General features: G+C 39.2%; 1 protein-coding gene across 6 annotated transcripts in view; it reads right to left on the bottom strand.

Annotated features, from left to right (window-relative positions):
* The window catches only part of UTRN (utrophin), a 383,596-nt gene that overhangs the window by 81,824 nt on the left and 285,287 nt on the right, over positions 1-16,485 (bottom strand). For all 6 annotated transcript variants that reach the window (XM_064446971.1, XM_064446972.1, XM_064446970.1 and 3 more), the window contains 3 exons: positions 5,888-6,156; positions 3,419-3,565; positions 2,028-2,106 (listed from right to left, as the gene is read on the bottom strand). In XM_064446971.1, coding sequence (XP_064303041.1) covers positions 2,028-2,106; positions 3,419-3,565; positions 5,888-6,156 — 495 coding nt within the window. The remainder of the gene's footprint in view (positions 1-2,027; positions 2,107-3,418; positions 3,566-5,887; positions 6,157-16,485) is intronic.

Below are 16,485 nucleotides of genomic sequence, written 5' to 3'. Positions count from 1 at the left end.
TCTCCAGATTTAATGATTTTTTTTTTATTACTTTCCTTTTGAAGTTACTTGTCCCTGACTTCCATTTAACAGACTTTATATAAAGTTGTAGGGATTAAGTTCTGTAACTCTTTCTAGTTCAAGGTCTTAAACCAGATTTTTTAAAAGAAGTTTTTGCTGTAGTTTGTGTGAGGAAGAAGGTTCTTTGTTTTTAACAAATAATTTAAATGGATAACTGCATATTATTTGTTTTGCAGGACGGCAGTACTTGGCTATAGCTCTTTGCGGTATCTACCAACATGCATTCTGGAAACTTTCCCTTCTTCACTTTTGTATGTAATGTAAACTGAATGTCCCCTTAAGCCTGGAGAAGATGCCCTAAGCAAGGCTGAGGCATGCTGATAAGGCACTGAATAGTCTCTCTGGACATAATTCTATGAATGCTTTATCCAGCAACAGAGCCAGTTCACCATTCAGTCTTGTGAATGCAATTATTTGCTGTGGCATGCTGTAAGACAAATCAAGGAAATGATCCAGGTCGAGGCAAACAAAACCAGCCAGCATTGCCTGGCAGGCTTCCTTGATTTACATGTGGACTTTCTCACTGCTTCTTCGTCCGTTGCCCATCCGACCCCCAGATCGGGGACCTGAACATTTGCACTGGTCCAGGTGAGGAGAGGTGAACAGCCTTAACAGTGACACAGGAGTGATGTCAGGAACTTCTCAAACCAGCTAGAGTAGGGGAAACTGCATCTCCTCTACATTGCTTCCTAGCCTGTTTTAATTACAGAGACTAGACTGACTACTCTCCCAACAGTTAATCTGGTGTTTTTCAACAGTGCCGAAGATACTACTCTATCTATATTCTTTTTAGCAAATTATTACATAGGTGTACTGCCCAGGTCAAGGTTACAAGTTTGATTGGATTGGAAGGGCTACAAAACCACTGTAGCAACACTATGCCATACCTGTAATGGGGTTTAAAACAAAACAAGAAAAATCATATACTTTAAAAGTTGTTTGTTTCTGTCAATTTAAAAAAAAAAAGGACAAAGTGGCTCCAGGAATAGTTATTTTGCATAACAGCTGTAATATTTTAAATACACTGCATCTTGTTTACTGTGATGTTTACTGAAAAACTAGTTGTCAATTTAAAATAAGAACACGGTTGTCATGTAACTCAAGAATAAATCAAGGTTTATCTATTGTTTTAAACTACATTAGCTGTTTAGCTATTTAGTGATATACAGCACTTGAGAATCTCAGACAGAGCTGCTCATTTTTATGTTCACTTCTCAACTCCTACAATCATTTTATCTTTATTATTGAAGCCCTCCGTTAAAAACCAGAGATCTGACTGGGTTAACACTTTGTATCAAGAGATCTGATGATGGCAGATAGGCTAGAACATAAAGAAATCAACAGGGATCTTGATATTACAACCTACCTACCTGTAACAAATAAGTCAAATGAGAATGAGGGAGCAAAAGCATCTGCTTTTGCCCTCTTAGTACATGGGAGATTGTAGGCTTACATCCTTAAAATTGTCACTAAATAGAAAAAGATGCAAGGATGGGTCTCAAGAGGAATTGATGCAGGTTTGCTTTCCCCACCCCTTTATTTGAAGTTCCAGGAACGTATGACATGAAGCCTTTAATAAAAATAAAATATCCAGATAGCTCTTCGTTTGTGTCATCCCAGCAAGTGTGGAAGCAACAGAAAACTGAGGAAAAATGTAGCAGGGGATGAAATGATGTTATGAACACAAAGATTCTGGAACAGCCCAGGTCAGATATTGCAGCAAACAGAGTAATGAGGGGCACAGCCGTAACCCAACAAGACATTAATAGTAATCCTCGAGCAAAGCATGCCAGTAGAATGTCAGTGGAGTTACGAAGATGAAGGACCCCTACAAAAATAGGGAGGTAGATAACAGCATGGAAGAGGAAATTCCTGTTCCTCAAGCTATAGGGAAACCTGGAATAAAGAGCAGTCAGTGTTTGAGAAAGCCATCATCTCACATGCCTCTATTAATTCAAAGAACTTACTGGAAAGAAAGTGCTGTGATGCAGGCCCAAAATCTCGGTGTGCCTCCTGTAACTGTTTAAGGCGATCCTCTACAGACACCTACACATAAACACACATACACAAAATTGACATTACTTTTACTTTGTAACACCAGGGCCATGATAATAAAAACACCTGTTTACATTTGTTTGTAGTTAAATAAATGTAAGTTATCTGTGTGTCACAGCACTTACTTGACATCCAGCTATTCAAGGCTACTTTTTTCCCTTCCATTTGCTTAAAGTCACATTCATACCTTGCAGTATTCTTGTTCAAGTACTGCAGATCAGTAATGAACAACAGTAGTTTCACGGTGACTACAGCTGACTGCTGAAGTTTCTGACCTCCTCCCAACCCTTCCATTGTCCAAATTTCCACAGTCAACAGGTCTCAGTTTGACTGTATTTTTCTCACAGCTACCTTTCCAGCATGGAACCATTTTGGAAGATACCACATGAGTGGCTGACATGACTCTCCCTGGTTTCTTAACTAAAACTGTACTAGCACACCCAGCAGCAGTTTGGCTGCTTAGTTAAATCAATCTGAGGGGACAAAAAAAACCCAAACAAAACACCCCCACCAAACAAAAACATACCCAAAATGCAAAAATCCCACTACCAAATTGCATTCGGAAAGGGAAGGACTGATAGGACACATTAATAGTCTTGCCTCTCAGGAGCAACCAATTCAAAACTACTAGCCCAGAAGCTGATGCTCAGGTTTTGAAAATTCAGTCCCACTACCCTCAGCTTGAGAGGCAACAGATCCTCCATCCTTCCCCCAGTTCTTTCACACACTTAATATCACCCTTAGAAACTAGGTAAAGAACTAAAGAGTAGCTGATTCACAAGAAGTATTTTCTACTAAAAAGACAGTGACAAAGTCCAAAAATTGATAAATGAATGCTAGCTAATGTAAGAAAATTAAACCATTTACTGTGAAGCTGTGCACGAGTTTGAACTGTAATCAGGCACATTGATTTAACTTTCTCAGACTGTTTAAGTACAACTATCATAACTAAGCAATATGAGTCTCACAGCATACCCTCTTCTGTTGTATAATGCTAAATGTGGTATTGCTTACATCTTGTTATAGCTCTACTAATACTCCAGTCACTGAATTCCCTGCAGAAACTGAACAGATTAATACAGTCTCCTGATTGAGTAAACTGCTGAGACAGCTTGCAAGTAAAAACTTTTGGTCAAGTCACAGAAGGAAAGACAGCTCCCTTTGCTGCTTTGGTACCACTAAAGTAACACCTTAAAGATAGAAATAATGAACAAATGGTCATAATGAATCTTTTAAGAGAACAGAAGAGAGCGAGAAGCATCCCTCCCCCTGCCCCACCTACTCTACACTTTCAGAAGAATACCTGTAAAAGTTTCCACCGCATGTTAAGATCATCCAGTTGACGAGACATCTTTAATGATGGATAAAGATCAAGTGGAGACAGCTGACTGGACAAATCATTCACTGTTTTAACCTTCAAGTTGATGGGAGCAATTTCTTCTCTAAAAGCCTAGAAGAGTAAGAAGCATACATTTATGCTTAACAGACATCTGAGCAGCACCAAAGCCACCATAAACTTAACAAGGTGCTGACTTGCCCAACATGGCAGCTTATCCTACACAAGTGTACACAACTCTGAGTTCTCCAGCAAAGAAAGTTCAGTCAATATTCTTAACTCCTTCATATTAATCTTTAGAGAAAAACAGTATGAAATTTACTCAAATGCCCATATCCAAACTGTGCTCCTAAAACAATTTAAATAAGGTTTTTAGTGGTGCCAGAAGGCTTTAGATCTTTTCTTTCCAAAAAGAAATATGCAATGTTCTATCAGGAGTTTTAACAGCATACAGCCTGTCAAGTGCTCTTAAGAAAAAAATGTGTTCAGTAAATACAGTTTTCCAGTATTAAACAGCTGACAAAAATTCAATTTAAAAACTATTATTGAATTAGCAGAGCATGAAGGAATGTATCTTCTAAGGCAAAGTACAATGTTTTACCTGATTAGAACTGCAGAGTAAAACTATTGCAATGATTAAAAACGGAAATCAAATGGAACTAAATACAGTATTAAGACAAAATTGATGCAAGTTTTAGTTACAGTTGAAAAGATGCATCAAATGTCTTTCTTGCTGTGAGCAGTTAATTGTTCAATCCTACAAACGGCTTGATTAAGCTTCATGAAACAAGCCAAAAACAACTGGAAAAAAGATTTTCTTTGGACAATTCAATTATTTACCTCCCTTCAAAATCTCTCTCATCAGGCCCAGGAACAGAAGGCACCTACTGGCAAGAAAGAAGCGTTTGGCTTCTGGACAGGCAGCAGGCCCCTATTACTTCAGCAGATGTTTCAGGTTTTCCACAGCCATGAAAATCTAAAAGACTTTACTCTTCTTTACAGAAAAAGTCATCAACATATGACAAGTCATTTAACATGAGAACAAAGAGCTATTCAGCATCAGCATCTTAGTGCTTGCTTTAATATCTATATTAAAATGTAAAAGGAGGTGCATTACTCTTCTCAAATCAACAGCAGGCTGGATATAAATCAGCTTTGCCTTTGTTTTAAAGATTTTTGTTCCATTAAACCTGAAAGTAACAACAAAATTTGGAGAACGAGGATGCTTACATTGATATATGTGAAATTAATGTGTTAATTTCATAAGAGTCCAGAGACCATGTATATATAGAGAGAATGTTTGCAGAAAACTGCAGCCCATGGCCCTTCATTCTTCTAACACCAGCATCCCATGCCAAAGACATGGATGGTTAGGTACGTGATCCGAGGGTCCTCTAATGTTTTGCCATATTAATTCTTGAGCTTAAAAACTGAAAAGTTGTGTTTGTGAAACAGATGCTTGATGTTAACTGCTAGATTTGCCTGAAACAGCAATTTCCTCTACCTACGTGTGCATACCTACATGTTCTCCTGGAATCCCTGACATTCAGGCACTCCACCAAGCACTGTGCTGTTCCCAGCCAGCTTTCCTGGACAATGGTAGTTATCAGAAGGTACTCCTTCTTTGGGGAGCTCTGCATTACTGGGTCCCTACCCAGCGCATGCAGCTAAGCAGGGGATGACTACTACCCATCATGAGCAGCCATGACTTGGGGTGCTGAGCCCTGCATGGGTGTCCTGGAACCCTGGCTGCAGGAACTGGCATGTCCATAAGGACATGATACAGTAGTATGTGTTCTTCACCTTGAAATAATCCTGAAGAGAAGCCAAGCTAAAGTAAAAGCAAATAGAATTTTTCACTCATACAAGCTAAAATAGGCAATAGATATGTGAAGTGTGTGAAAGTTAACTAACAGAAATTAAAACTATGTACCTACTTCTGTATTACCGAAAGAGCATTAAGTATTTTTCTGAGAAGAAAGCAATACATGATGGCCAAGCTGATCTGACAGCTCACCACTACAAAAAGGAAGGGAGCCTACTGTCAACTGCTGGGTAGGTAACTGATTCAGTTCACTCCTACTCCAGTGCCTAGGCAAAGCTCCAGACAAACCCATAGCCTAACTATGGATTAGACAGTATTTCTAGGATGAAAATATTTAAATCCTAGAGCACAATTTTTTCATGTAATGACTGTTATATTCCATACCCATCTGTAGCTTGCTGATCACCTGCTTATGCAATCACAGCTGACACAGCAAATATGGTACAGTACTGGGCTTTAAAGGCTAGATCTGAGGTCTAAAGAAAGCACTTAAAATTGTACATGAGAATTTAAGTATACAGTGTCTACATGTCTACCGTGACTAGGGGTAGAAGAATGGAGGGGTCTGACTCTCACACAGGCTAAATATTTCCCAGGAGTTCCACACTTACTGTAGTTTTCTCAATTTGATCCGGCAATGAATCTATGAGCAAGTCTCCCACAGGCTTCCATCCATTCCTCACGTTTTCAGCCTCCTTCAAGTCAGCATCAAGGTCATCCATGGCACACTGCAAATCTTTCAGTTTCTCTAATGCTTTGTCCACTTGCTTCTGCCAGATACTGGCACTGGCATTTAGGTTCTCCCATTTCTCTTTTACCTCTGATGACTGCTTCCGCATAGCTTTGGCAATCCTCATGGCTTTCTCCTCAGGGGTCAACTCTGCAGATGGAAAGAAAAGTTACACTGTGTATTCTTTCTCTTATTCATGTCTAGTTAAACAGGCAGTGCTCCTGAGGTACATGTTCAAGACAGTAAATCCAGAGTCAACAGATAAGTTATTTCAGCAGGTACAAGGTAGAAGGAAGTCCAACTTGCCGTAAGTGAAATAAACCTTAATCACTGCTGAAGCTTGATCAGAAGATAGGAAACAATTCCTGACTTCCATGTATTATGATATCTGCAAATGTAGCTTAGTGCTGATTTGTTATTTTTGGAGGCATAGGGAGAGATCATTCTTCCCTACTAGAAACTGCAATAGGGAATCTGGGGACCATTTCATGTAGAAAGAACGAGAACAATGCTTTGTTCCTAGATCACCTACCACCACCTTTCTCCCCACCCCCAGGATGCCTCTTCTCTTCCTATTCATTAGCAATAATCAAGGTGTACTGAGTACCACATGGTGAGCGGTTCTGCAGCTCTACATCCATTTTTTTGTGTTAACACCAAAGTCCTAGAAGGCGGTTTTAAATAGGTTTTGCAAATCTAAAAATGTTCAATGTACCTGTTGACTGAAAAAAAGACAAGTTTACGGTGAACTTTCTCACAAAGTTCAGTCTTACATGCCTACATTCCACATAACCTGGCAACCATGGGAATCCCACTCACGTTAGCAAAGACCAGCTGCCACTGAATAAGCAAAGCCAAAGTGGGCACACACACAACCTCAGAACATAGTCACAGAAGATACTGATTATTTCAGTAAATTGCTTACATTTAAATCCCCAGTCCCTGTTAAGTCTGCAAGACATCAGGCAGAACGCCATAGACATGCTTCAGACCTCTTTGACAAGAACTGAGTCAGCTGGTAGCTATTCTCTTCTCCACAACAGATGTTTTCTGGAAACCAGTCAGGTGGTCTATCAATAAGAGAACATGCTGCCTTTCCTGGATCTTCAATTTGAGAGTGAGCAAGACCCAGATGGTCAAAGCTAAAAAGAAAACCCTCAGACATCCCCAGCAGGTCCTGCTGTCTACTGCTCAGACAGGCCTTCCTGAAAAAAGTCACAGGTAGCTTCCTTCACTAGGGGAGAGTTGCTTCAGTAACAACAAAGCCAGTCTCACAGGATTACCCTTCCACATAACAACCTTGCAATTTCTGTAGGCAGAGAAGCAAGACCAGGGAACTGGATATAATGCACAGACCAGAGAACAAAAGAAGGGGGAGAGACATGGCATACACCACAACCAAGCCAACTGGCTTCCTATTCACTCCTATGTGAGACCCTTGGAAAAGGTTTATCACAGTATTCTTGTGACTAAAATGCAAGTGTTGTCCATGAATAAATTATACACAATCATACAAAGATGAAAGCACCATTTTTGTCAGAAGTCAAATGAAACATACAGTCTTCCATTTAGTGACATACTGCCTTTAAAATCATTATGACTGACTAAGCTTGGAGTTGCTAACTTGGGGGAGGAAGGCAAGAAGGGAACATACAAAGATTAGGGGGAGGAAGTTTTTTGCTTTTCAAAGGCTAGTTGAATGTCAAAGTAAATGCACCGTTATGGTTGCAAAAGTTCGCTTACTATGCCTCTGGTGATATAACTATTGTTTCACAGCACCCAATACAGGAAAGCACACTGCAAGTAATTAATACAAAATAAATCATTAGAATACATTAATTTGTTGCTGAGAAAGGCAGGCATATTTTTCCCAAACATAAAAGTAAGAGGGAGCTGTCTGGATCAAAAACAGAGTTTCTGCCTACCAATTCCACATTTATTTTATTTTTTTTAAGTTTTTTCAAATCTTGTTAGCCCATATTAGTCTTCTTGATACATGCTAGACTACAAATACTAGAAGAGCACATATGGTTGAGAGAGTGTTGCCAAATGACCCAACGTTGCCCAAAAGCACAAGGCAACTTGCTGAGAAGTGATTACATAGGAGAAAAAAGTACCACCAACAGTAACCAAAGGAAAATGGGAGGCAAGGACAATCAACAGGAGCCAACATCACCAAAGGGAGACAAATACCTATGCTGTAGGTTGCAGAGAATGTTTTCACTTCTGGAATTAGAAAAGCTCTTTTAAAAAACAGACAGCCATTTGAAGAAAGAGTGGAGCTGAAAGGGACGAAAGAAATTTTGAGCGTACCAATATATTTCAGTGACTTGCTGGGTGTCATCAGCTAGTCACTGCCCATGTGCACTCTGCCTGCAAAGGCAGAGGCTAGCCAGGCTTAGGGATACTGCAATGGCAAGGGTATATTTGAGAAGAGGAATCTGGGGAGGAGCAGTTGTGACAAAAACCTGCAATGCTTAACTAGATGCGAAAGGATATAAATTACATATGTAGCTCTGGGATACAGAGACATAGCAGTAACCCACAAATTGCAACACTGACAGACCAGAATAAAGATGAAGAACAAAGACAGGCTATGATAAATTGTACCTTGTCTCTGAAATTCCAGCAATTCACAGTAGAATAAACTACATCATAGGACAACACAGTTGTGGGGTGATCTTTACCCCAAGTTTTACAACAGGTTTTAGAAAAAGGAAAAGAAATAAAGCTTAAGTTCTATGCAAAAACCTCAGATAAAACTGTTTTACACAAAAAACAACAGCTACAAATTGCTTACGTAAATATATCAAAGAAGTTGTTACTGGAAGTAATTTTGGAATTATTCACCATTAATAATATACCATTGATTAATGAATGAGAATCCATTACAGTCCAGTGACAAAGGGACTGTGAACAATCTACAAGACAAGCTAAACTGCAGCATGTAGGAAAGTTGCACCCAGTGGCAGAGTTCAGTATCATAGGATACCTCATAGGTTGAGGTATCCTGTGATATCCTATGTTACAACCATAGGTTGAGGACCACCAGGCCTCAGGAGTAAAGGCTGCAGGACTTCAAATGAGGATTAAAGGAGCACCTAGAGTTGAAACACTTTACGCAAGGAAAGGGAATACTGAGCTTCATTGAAACGGGACAGAAAATCGCAGACCCAGTGGAGGAAGCCTGCTTTGTTGGCATCTTGAATGTGTGAATATAGGGGATGTTATACCCAGAAACTAGACTAAGTTATGTATATGCAAAGCTGCAATCTGTCGTTTTTATCCAACATCATGTACTTGCATCATCCTTTACCTGTTATCAGAGCCAAAACCCACCCATTCTGCATGAAAGAGTAGGAAGTTTCTAAACTGGATTATTAGCAGGTCATGTAAAATGATCAGTCACTTGACAAGGAACATTCTGGAAACATTAGTAAGAGCTGAAAACCTTGCAAAACTTTTTGGTTGTTCATAAAGGTACTGACACAACAGATTCAACAAGTATTTCTCACTCCAGCAGAAGCAATAACAAAAAAAGCAGCTGTGCCAATAAATGGGAATAGAAGATGTGAACAGCTGCCTGACATTATTTGTCTGGCCAGCTAAAACAAGGTACCTTTACTCACGACAGACTAGTCACATTTTGGGAGTGGAAAAAAATTCCAGATTGACTGGGTTGATAAAAGTATCCCAACAGAACTGAAAACCAAAACATCTTTTAAGATCATTTGTCAAATCAGTGTCACTGTGCAACGGTATCTGCCAAATATTCGATTTGAAAAAAATATCAATTCATTGCAAGACTGCTTTATTTTACAAAAGCCTTGGAAGTGCTTATAGATTTTCCTTAAAAATACATTTACTAGGGAAATAAAGCAACACACATGTTTTTGAGCTATAAAACAATTCAGCATCTATTCATTTAGGAGAGAAATACATATTGTGTAAGGTCATGTTTTCCATCATGAAAACCCAACTTATTATCACTTTTTTCCAAGCAGGCAACATGTTCTCCAAGATAATGGTTCAAATAGCATAGAATTGTAAACCTCATTAAAAAAAAAGTCTTAACAATGAGAAATTTCTTCTGTGAGTTTGGAATTTGTTTCACCAGTCTGTCATTACACACACTGACAGACCAAGTTCCTTTTTGCTGTGAAAAAATGCTATACAGCGGTTGTTGCTTTTTTGTCCCCACTTAAAAAATATTCTCATTGATCAGCTGCTTCCCCCTGCTTTTTTTAATGGTACTTACTACATTCTAAGCAGCTGCTGAAGTGGAGATAAAGTAAGAAAAGCCTATATTCACTGGACCATTTGTTTGCTGGAAAGATATTAACTGACCTTGCAGTCAGGAAGAAAGAGCATGAAAAAAAAACCAGTCTGCTTCTGTAGTGGAGAAACCTTGATTTTAATAAGTATTTTCGGTCACAAACAAAGCAACGGAAGCACTAACAGCTTTTCTGTGTCTCTAGCAAAGACAGAGTGCCATGGAAATAAAACTTTCATGCCTGAATTTTAGTGTATAGCTTCCTTAGGTGCTTACATATATGGAGAATACTGACCCAGGAAAGTTAACAGTGAAGAAAATTCTTCTTGCTTAAGAATTTCTTTTACATCTCAAACTATTCCTGGCTCTAGCAGTTTTGATTTTAAGCAGTTTTGCTTGATCCTTATTATGTGGACTTGAACTAGTGATTTCCTTCCATCTTGCCACAATTATATTGATTTCCTTTCACTTTTGCTATATTCTTAATAAAATTTACTAGAACTGGAGCTGACTTCGTGCCCCCTCCCTCTCCCATTATGTCAAATCTTGTGTCTTCCTTGGTTCAATCTTTGCAGCAAAAAACAACGGGTGACACAAACTGTAATAATTATGAACACTTTCAGAGCATTTGAACAGACACAATTGCACATTGTTAAACTCCTAAGCAGAAGAACCAAAAGGAGTGCTATCATTGCATGATGAAATCTTTAGCATCGCTCCAGTGAAAGCATTCTCAGGGTTTATAAAAATCTGGACAGAAAACTTAGTTCTGATAGGATGGGAATAGGAAGTTTAACTAATAAGCAGCAACTGGTTAATGCAGAAACATTGCAATTAGTGAGGCTCCAAGCACCCAACCATGCAAGCATAACCCAGGATGTCACCTTTTTCTCCTATTCAAATATCTATTGCATATGAAATTAAAACAAAGAAAAAGCACAGTTATCTTCATCTTAGTCCATTTAGGTTTTCTGCTATCAAAACTGAACATTCTTCAAACCAAAGAAATATCATTAAATAAAGTGTGAATGAGGAAGTCTCTGCAGGATAAAAGACAAATTACCTTTGGTCTGCAGAAGACAGAATTGCGAAAGCAGAGAAAATGAAAGCTGTTAACCTCATGTATGATGAATACTTCTGGAGAGGACCCAGAGTATGGGGTCCAGATAAAGACAAATGAGAACAATGCTAGCAAATATACAGATCCTTTAATAATGGTTGTTGATATTTCCCAGTGGGTGCTGGTGGGGAAGACACAGAAGAACAAAACAAACAGAAAATAGCTTCTAGTTAAAAGAGAAAATTAAGCCATCCCATAGCATCTATCTCCAGAAAACTAGAGAAGATTACAGCAATCTTGAGAACCATGCATTTATCCAGCATAACCAGTGTAATTTGTCAATATAATCAAAATACACAATACTTTCCACTGAAAACAAACCACCATTTTGTAGTAAATGGTGTGATCCAAAGCAAGTTCACAATACTTTTGCACAATGGAAGCCCAAAGTTTGTGTTGCTCCAGGAGCATAAACCAGGTATGAATTCAGTTTAGGCTCATGCCATAAAAACCAGAAAAATCCAAATATAACAACGCTGTTATATCATCACCAAGCTACGACGTCTGCTTCCAATTCCTGTTGAAGGGAGAGTACTAATGGAGAGAAGGCTATCACCAGTGTATCCCAGTTACTCTGGGCAAGCAAGGAATTAATGCTATGCTTCTTTCCAAAGCACTGTGACTGCAGAGTGTAACCGGCCTTTATTTATTCCGAAGATCAATAAAGATTTTTTTCTGGCACAGCACAAATGGCAGGTAGCTCCTCAGTGAGGCTGCAGGAGACAGACATACATCCCCTAGCAGCATTTCAAAAACAAAACAAAGGCATCTATTTTATTCCAAAACAATACAAAAACAGAAAATAAAGACAAGTCAGGCAGCACAAAAGATAGGGCACGCTGACTTGATGGTGTCCTATAACACCACAGAACTTTAAAACACCCATGGTTCTGAACTTCTATGAACCTTCTAAGCAATTTTCCTCAGCCTTTTTTCTCCTCTATACACTTTTTGTTTAATATTCTGCAATTTCCAGTTTGCTTTCTTGAGGGTCATTTACAACATTTTTAAGCTATGCTTGTTCTAGAGTGTAAGGAAGGAATTTTTTTTCAAAGAAGGTCCTAAACTTCGACATCCATCATGCATCCGCATTGCTAGTAGTGTAACTGAGAATTCTCTTGCAGACAAAGCTTTACTGGTTTCTGGAGTCTTTAAAACAAGACAACAGTTAAACTTTAAGAACACGGCTTCTACCTGGGAAGCATCCTCTCTGTTTCAGCTAAAACCAGGCCATAACATAGTATACAGGCCAAGAATTAATATAACTCTGCTTGTATCCTGAGGTCCTCATGGTTAAAAAAAAAAATAATAAAATTAACCACTATGGCCTCAAGCCAGCCTGCTTCCAATACCCAGCTGCTAAAAATTCAGGCTTAAAACTCCTCTGAGTTTGCACTGCCCACCACTCAGCAAACAGAAACAACTACCTTGAACTTTACCAATATGACTCCAAGCAGGCAACCATGTAGACCCTACCAGAAGAAATTCAAGGTTCTACCCAGGTGACTAAACTTCTAGGGTGACTAAGAGATCTATTTGAAAAGGAGAGAGAGACTTAGTGTGAGATTCTCTCATGGGTAACTGAACACTCCTCTAACCTTATGAAGAAACTCTCAAAAGTCACAGGTGAATGAGCTCCAACTAAACAGAGGCAGCAATGTTCAAAATAGTGTAAATAGTTTCTGGGCGTAATTCCACTGACCTCCAGCAGGCGGTAGCCTCTTTGTTCTCCTAAGCACTTCTAATTTTCTCACTCTGTCCAGCTGCATAGCAGAGAACAAAAAACTATGCCAGTGGTGTGTGATAGCTAGCGGACAGGCACAAGTCATTGGGAGTAGAAATGCAGCCTGATATATACATTAGAAAACAGTAAATTGCCCATTTCCAGTGAGATCTTCCTTGCTAAGAAGAAAAATTGTGGCAAAGAATTTATCTGAATGTGTTCAGTGGTAGGAAGCAAATATGTTTGACTTTCATTTATGTCTGAAACAGGTGAATATGTTGTGTGTCTACAAGTTTAAATAAAGTATATGTATGTAATTCACTGATATTAAGAGATTTCTCTTATAACACATGATTTATGGGGTTTTTCTACACTTTCATTTAAGAGGAGATAACAGACGGTAAATAATTATAAATGTGGTGTTTATCACAACCACCTTTGCTACCAAATAATAGCTTTCAAAGCTAGGAACCTGATTGCCATAAGAAAACTAGAATCTACTGAAGTACTTTGACAATACTGCAGACTCCTGGAAACATTCACTATTGCAGTGAGAATCAGTGCAGTGGTCTGTGGTAGTCTGCTAAGATGTTAGTTTACGTTATCTTCTAAAAAAAATTACCTCCACTTCTTCACTGCATCAGTGGAATTTTAAGGACAGAATTTCAGCAAAGCCGTATCATCGGTTCATTGAACCCTAGGGACAGAAAATAATTTCTGCTTTCCTTTGTGTTTTCCATGGCCTGTAACCTTGCTAACAAGTACAGGGATCTAAGAAGCCAGCTGTAACTATGCCACAGAGAATTATAATTAACATTTCTAGATCTAAGTTTTCTCCTATACCATGGACAAATGACAAAGTTAAAAATGTGAGCATTTCCAATTTCCTTATCCTGTCCACCTATAAAATTCAGCAGCTGACCTGCTGGTTTATCAATCGGCTCCACTGAGATGCTGAAGCAGCTCAAAGGCAAGAAGAATGTAAAGCTTGCTTTTTTGTGATGGAGCCTCCCTACGGGAACATGACAAAACAAAATCAGAAGAAAAAGACAGATAGGAGAGAAAATTAACTTAGAAGCAAGTTTCCTGGAAGCTGAAGAACTATCTTTGAATGTGCCAGTTACTCCACGGTACAGCAGAATGCCAGCATGAGAAGCATAAGGCCAACATGGGAAAGAAGAAACCAAGGCTTGTTCATAACCTGATTTTACTTTCTTGTGATATATTTGAAATTAACAAGAACACTATAGACAATAATGGGTTATCATAAAGCATCCTATAACAAATATTCTCTTTGTATGGAACAATAAATGTATGATTGCACAGGTCCTTAAAACAGTCTCGGTCAGTCAGGTTCAAAAGTGATTCTTATCAGTTTTCTCCTAAATCTTTCTCATTCCTCATCCTTGCAACAATGCCCTCCCTGGCACAAAAAGATGGGGGGGGGGGGGGGGGGAAGTAGTGGATGGAAAGGGAGAAGCTGAAGAAAACAGAAAGCAATTTTACAACCTTTATCCTCTTGGGTTAGCTAACCCTCCCCGCCCTGCCACTACACAAGGTAAGAACTAACCTCAAGAAACAGTGATTTTTCCAATTACGTGATTATGATTTATAGAAAGCTTTTGTTATTTGTTTTATAGAAGCAGCCAAAATGACCGTACAATGCTGTGTAGTGCTCACTAATATATTTTTAGAGCCAGACTGTCAGCTTACAATCTAAAACCATAATCCTTCCCCTTTAGCAACAGCAAGTGTACTTCACTGAAGTTAATGCGTTAACTTTAATCTACTGCAGAGAATACCAGTGATCGAGAAGCTGACAGTAAATAAATAATAATAAAAAAAACATTTTAAAAGCCAACATAAGCCTGCAATCACAGCCTTCACTGAAAATGGTTAACCAGAAGAAAAACTGTGTGTGTCTGGATGTCTTCAAACCCAGAGATGCAGCTTTCTGGAGATCAATGGCATTACTTGTCAGAAAAAAATTTACTAGACTGAGTCCTGGGTAAAATTTAACAGCTTATGATATAGAAGAGATCAGAGCAGATGATTCAAAGATGCCTTTTAGCCCAAAAGTCTATTAATCTACAGAAATTGTGACACCGCTCCGTGTGGGGTGCACGTGCCCGCTGCTGGCAGCAGGAGCTGCATGGGGGCCTCTGCGAGGAGAGGCTGGGACTGCCCTGTGCCAGGGACAGCCAGCCCCAGAATACCCACCACAGGGCACAGCCGAGGCCCTCAACCACACTGGTAGCACCTCAGGGAAAGTGTATTTAAGAAACAGCAGAAAACACCAAAGGGAGGAGGAGGAATGAACAAATAGGAGAAACAGCAGAGGGAACACCAAGGCCAGAGGAGGAGGAGCAGCTCCACAATGGGGTAAATATTCTCCATGGAGAGTCCATACTGGGGCAGAGGAAAGATGTGAGAGGAAAGAAGCCGCAGATAGAAACTACTAGGCTGACTGTGGACCCACCACCTTCCAACCCTCTCATACCACTTGCTGCTCTTTGAAGAGACTGAGCATGACCTGCAGTCATAACAACGCAGGAAGGAGACAGGAATGAAGAAGTCAAGTTAAACCTGACAAAGGGGGGAAGAAATTTGTGGTTTTAATATTTGTCTTTTTGTTTCCCACTACTGAATCAGAAATTAAATATTTATTTTAAATTACAACAAATAGTTTCTTTTCCCCAAGGTAAATCTGCTTGGCCCATAAGAGTAGTTTATAAGAGCTCTGCATCTGTCCCCATCTTGACCCATGAGCTTCTCACTCCTGTTCTTCCTACCATCTCTGCTTCCATCCCACTGAGGTGGAGGAAGTGAGTGAGCAGATGGGTGGGAGTTTGGCTGATAGCCAAGACTAACCCACCATGTGCTCAAAAAAAGAAAGTCTATGGAACTACTGAGTGAAGAAGGAAGATGAAAATAAGTTCAATGCACATCTATGAAGCTTCCCAGTCTGAGCATATTTGATCAGTTTTCAGGTATGATGACTAGGCAAGAGATACTCATACATCATTTCCAGACCATCTGCCTGGCCATTATTGTTAGGCAGTTTACCATGTTTATCTAATTCTATCATCACTGCCATCTGTATAGCACAATATAATAATACACAATAATTAATAATCATTAATAATTTATATAAAAAGACTTTATTATATATCTCATCATCTGAATTTTGCTCTTGCACTCTTAGTCAACATTAGATCATTGGTATCAACCCCTGTTAGAAAAATTAACATTTTACACTGGTAACATTTTATGCACTGACATAATTTGTGATAGGTGGCTCTAGAGCTTTTGAGAGGAGAGTCTGTGACTTCAAACTTTCATGTGAAAGAACGAGCCAATATA

Source organism: Phalacrocorax carbo, chromosome 3 (assembly GCF_963921805.1).
Source record: "Phalacrocorax carbo chromosome 3, bPhaCar2.1, whole genome shotgun sequence".
NCBI classification, from domain to species: domain Eukaryota; kingdom Metazoa; phylum Chordata; class Aves; order Suliformes; family Phalacrocoracidae; genus Phalacrocorax; species Phalacrocorax carbo.
The sequence above is the reverse complement of the archived record's forward strand: the minus strand, read 5'-3'. Positions and strand labels throughout refer to the sequence as shown.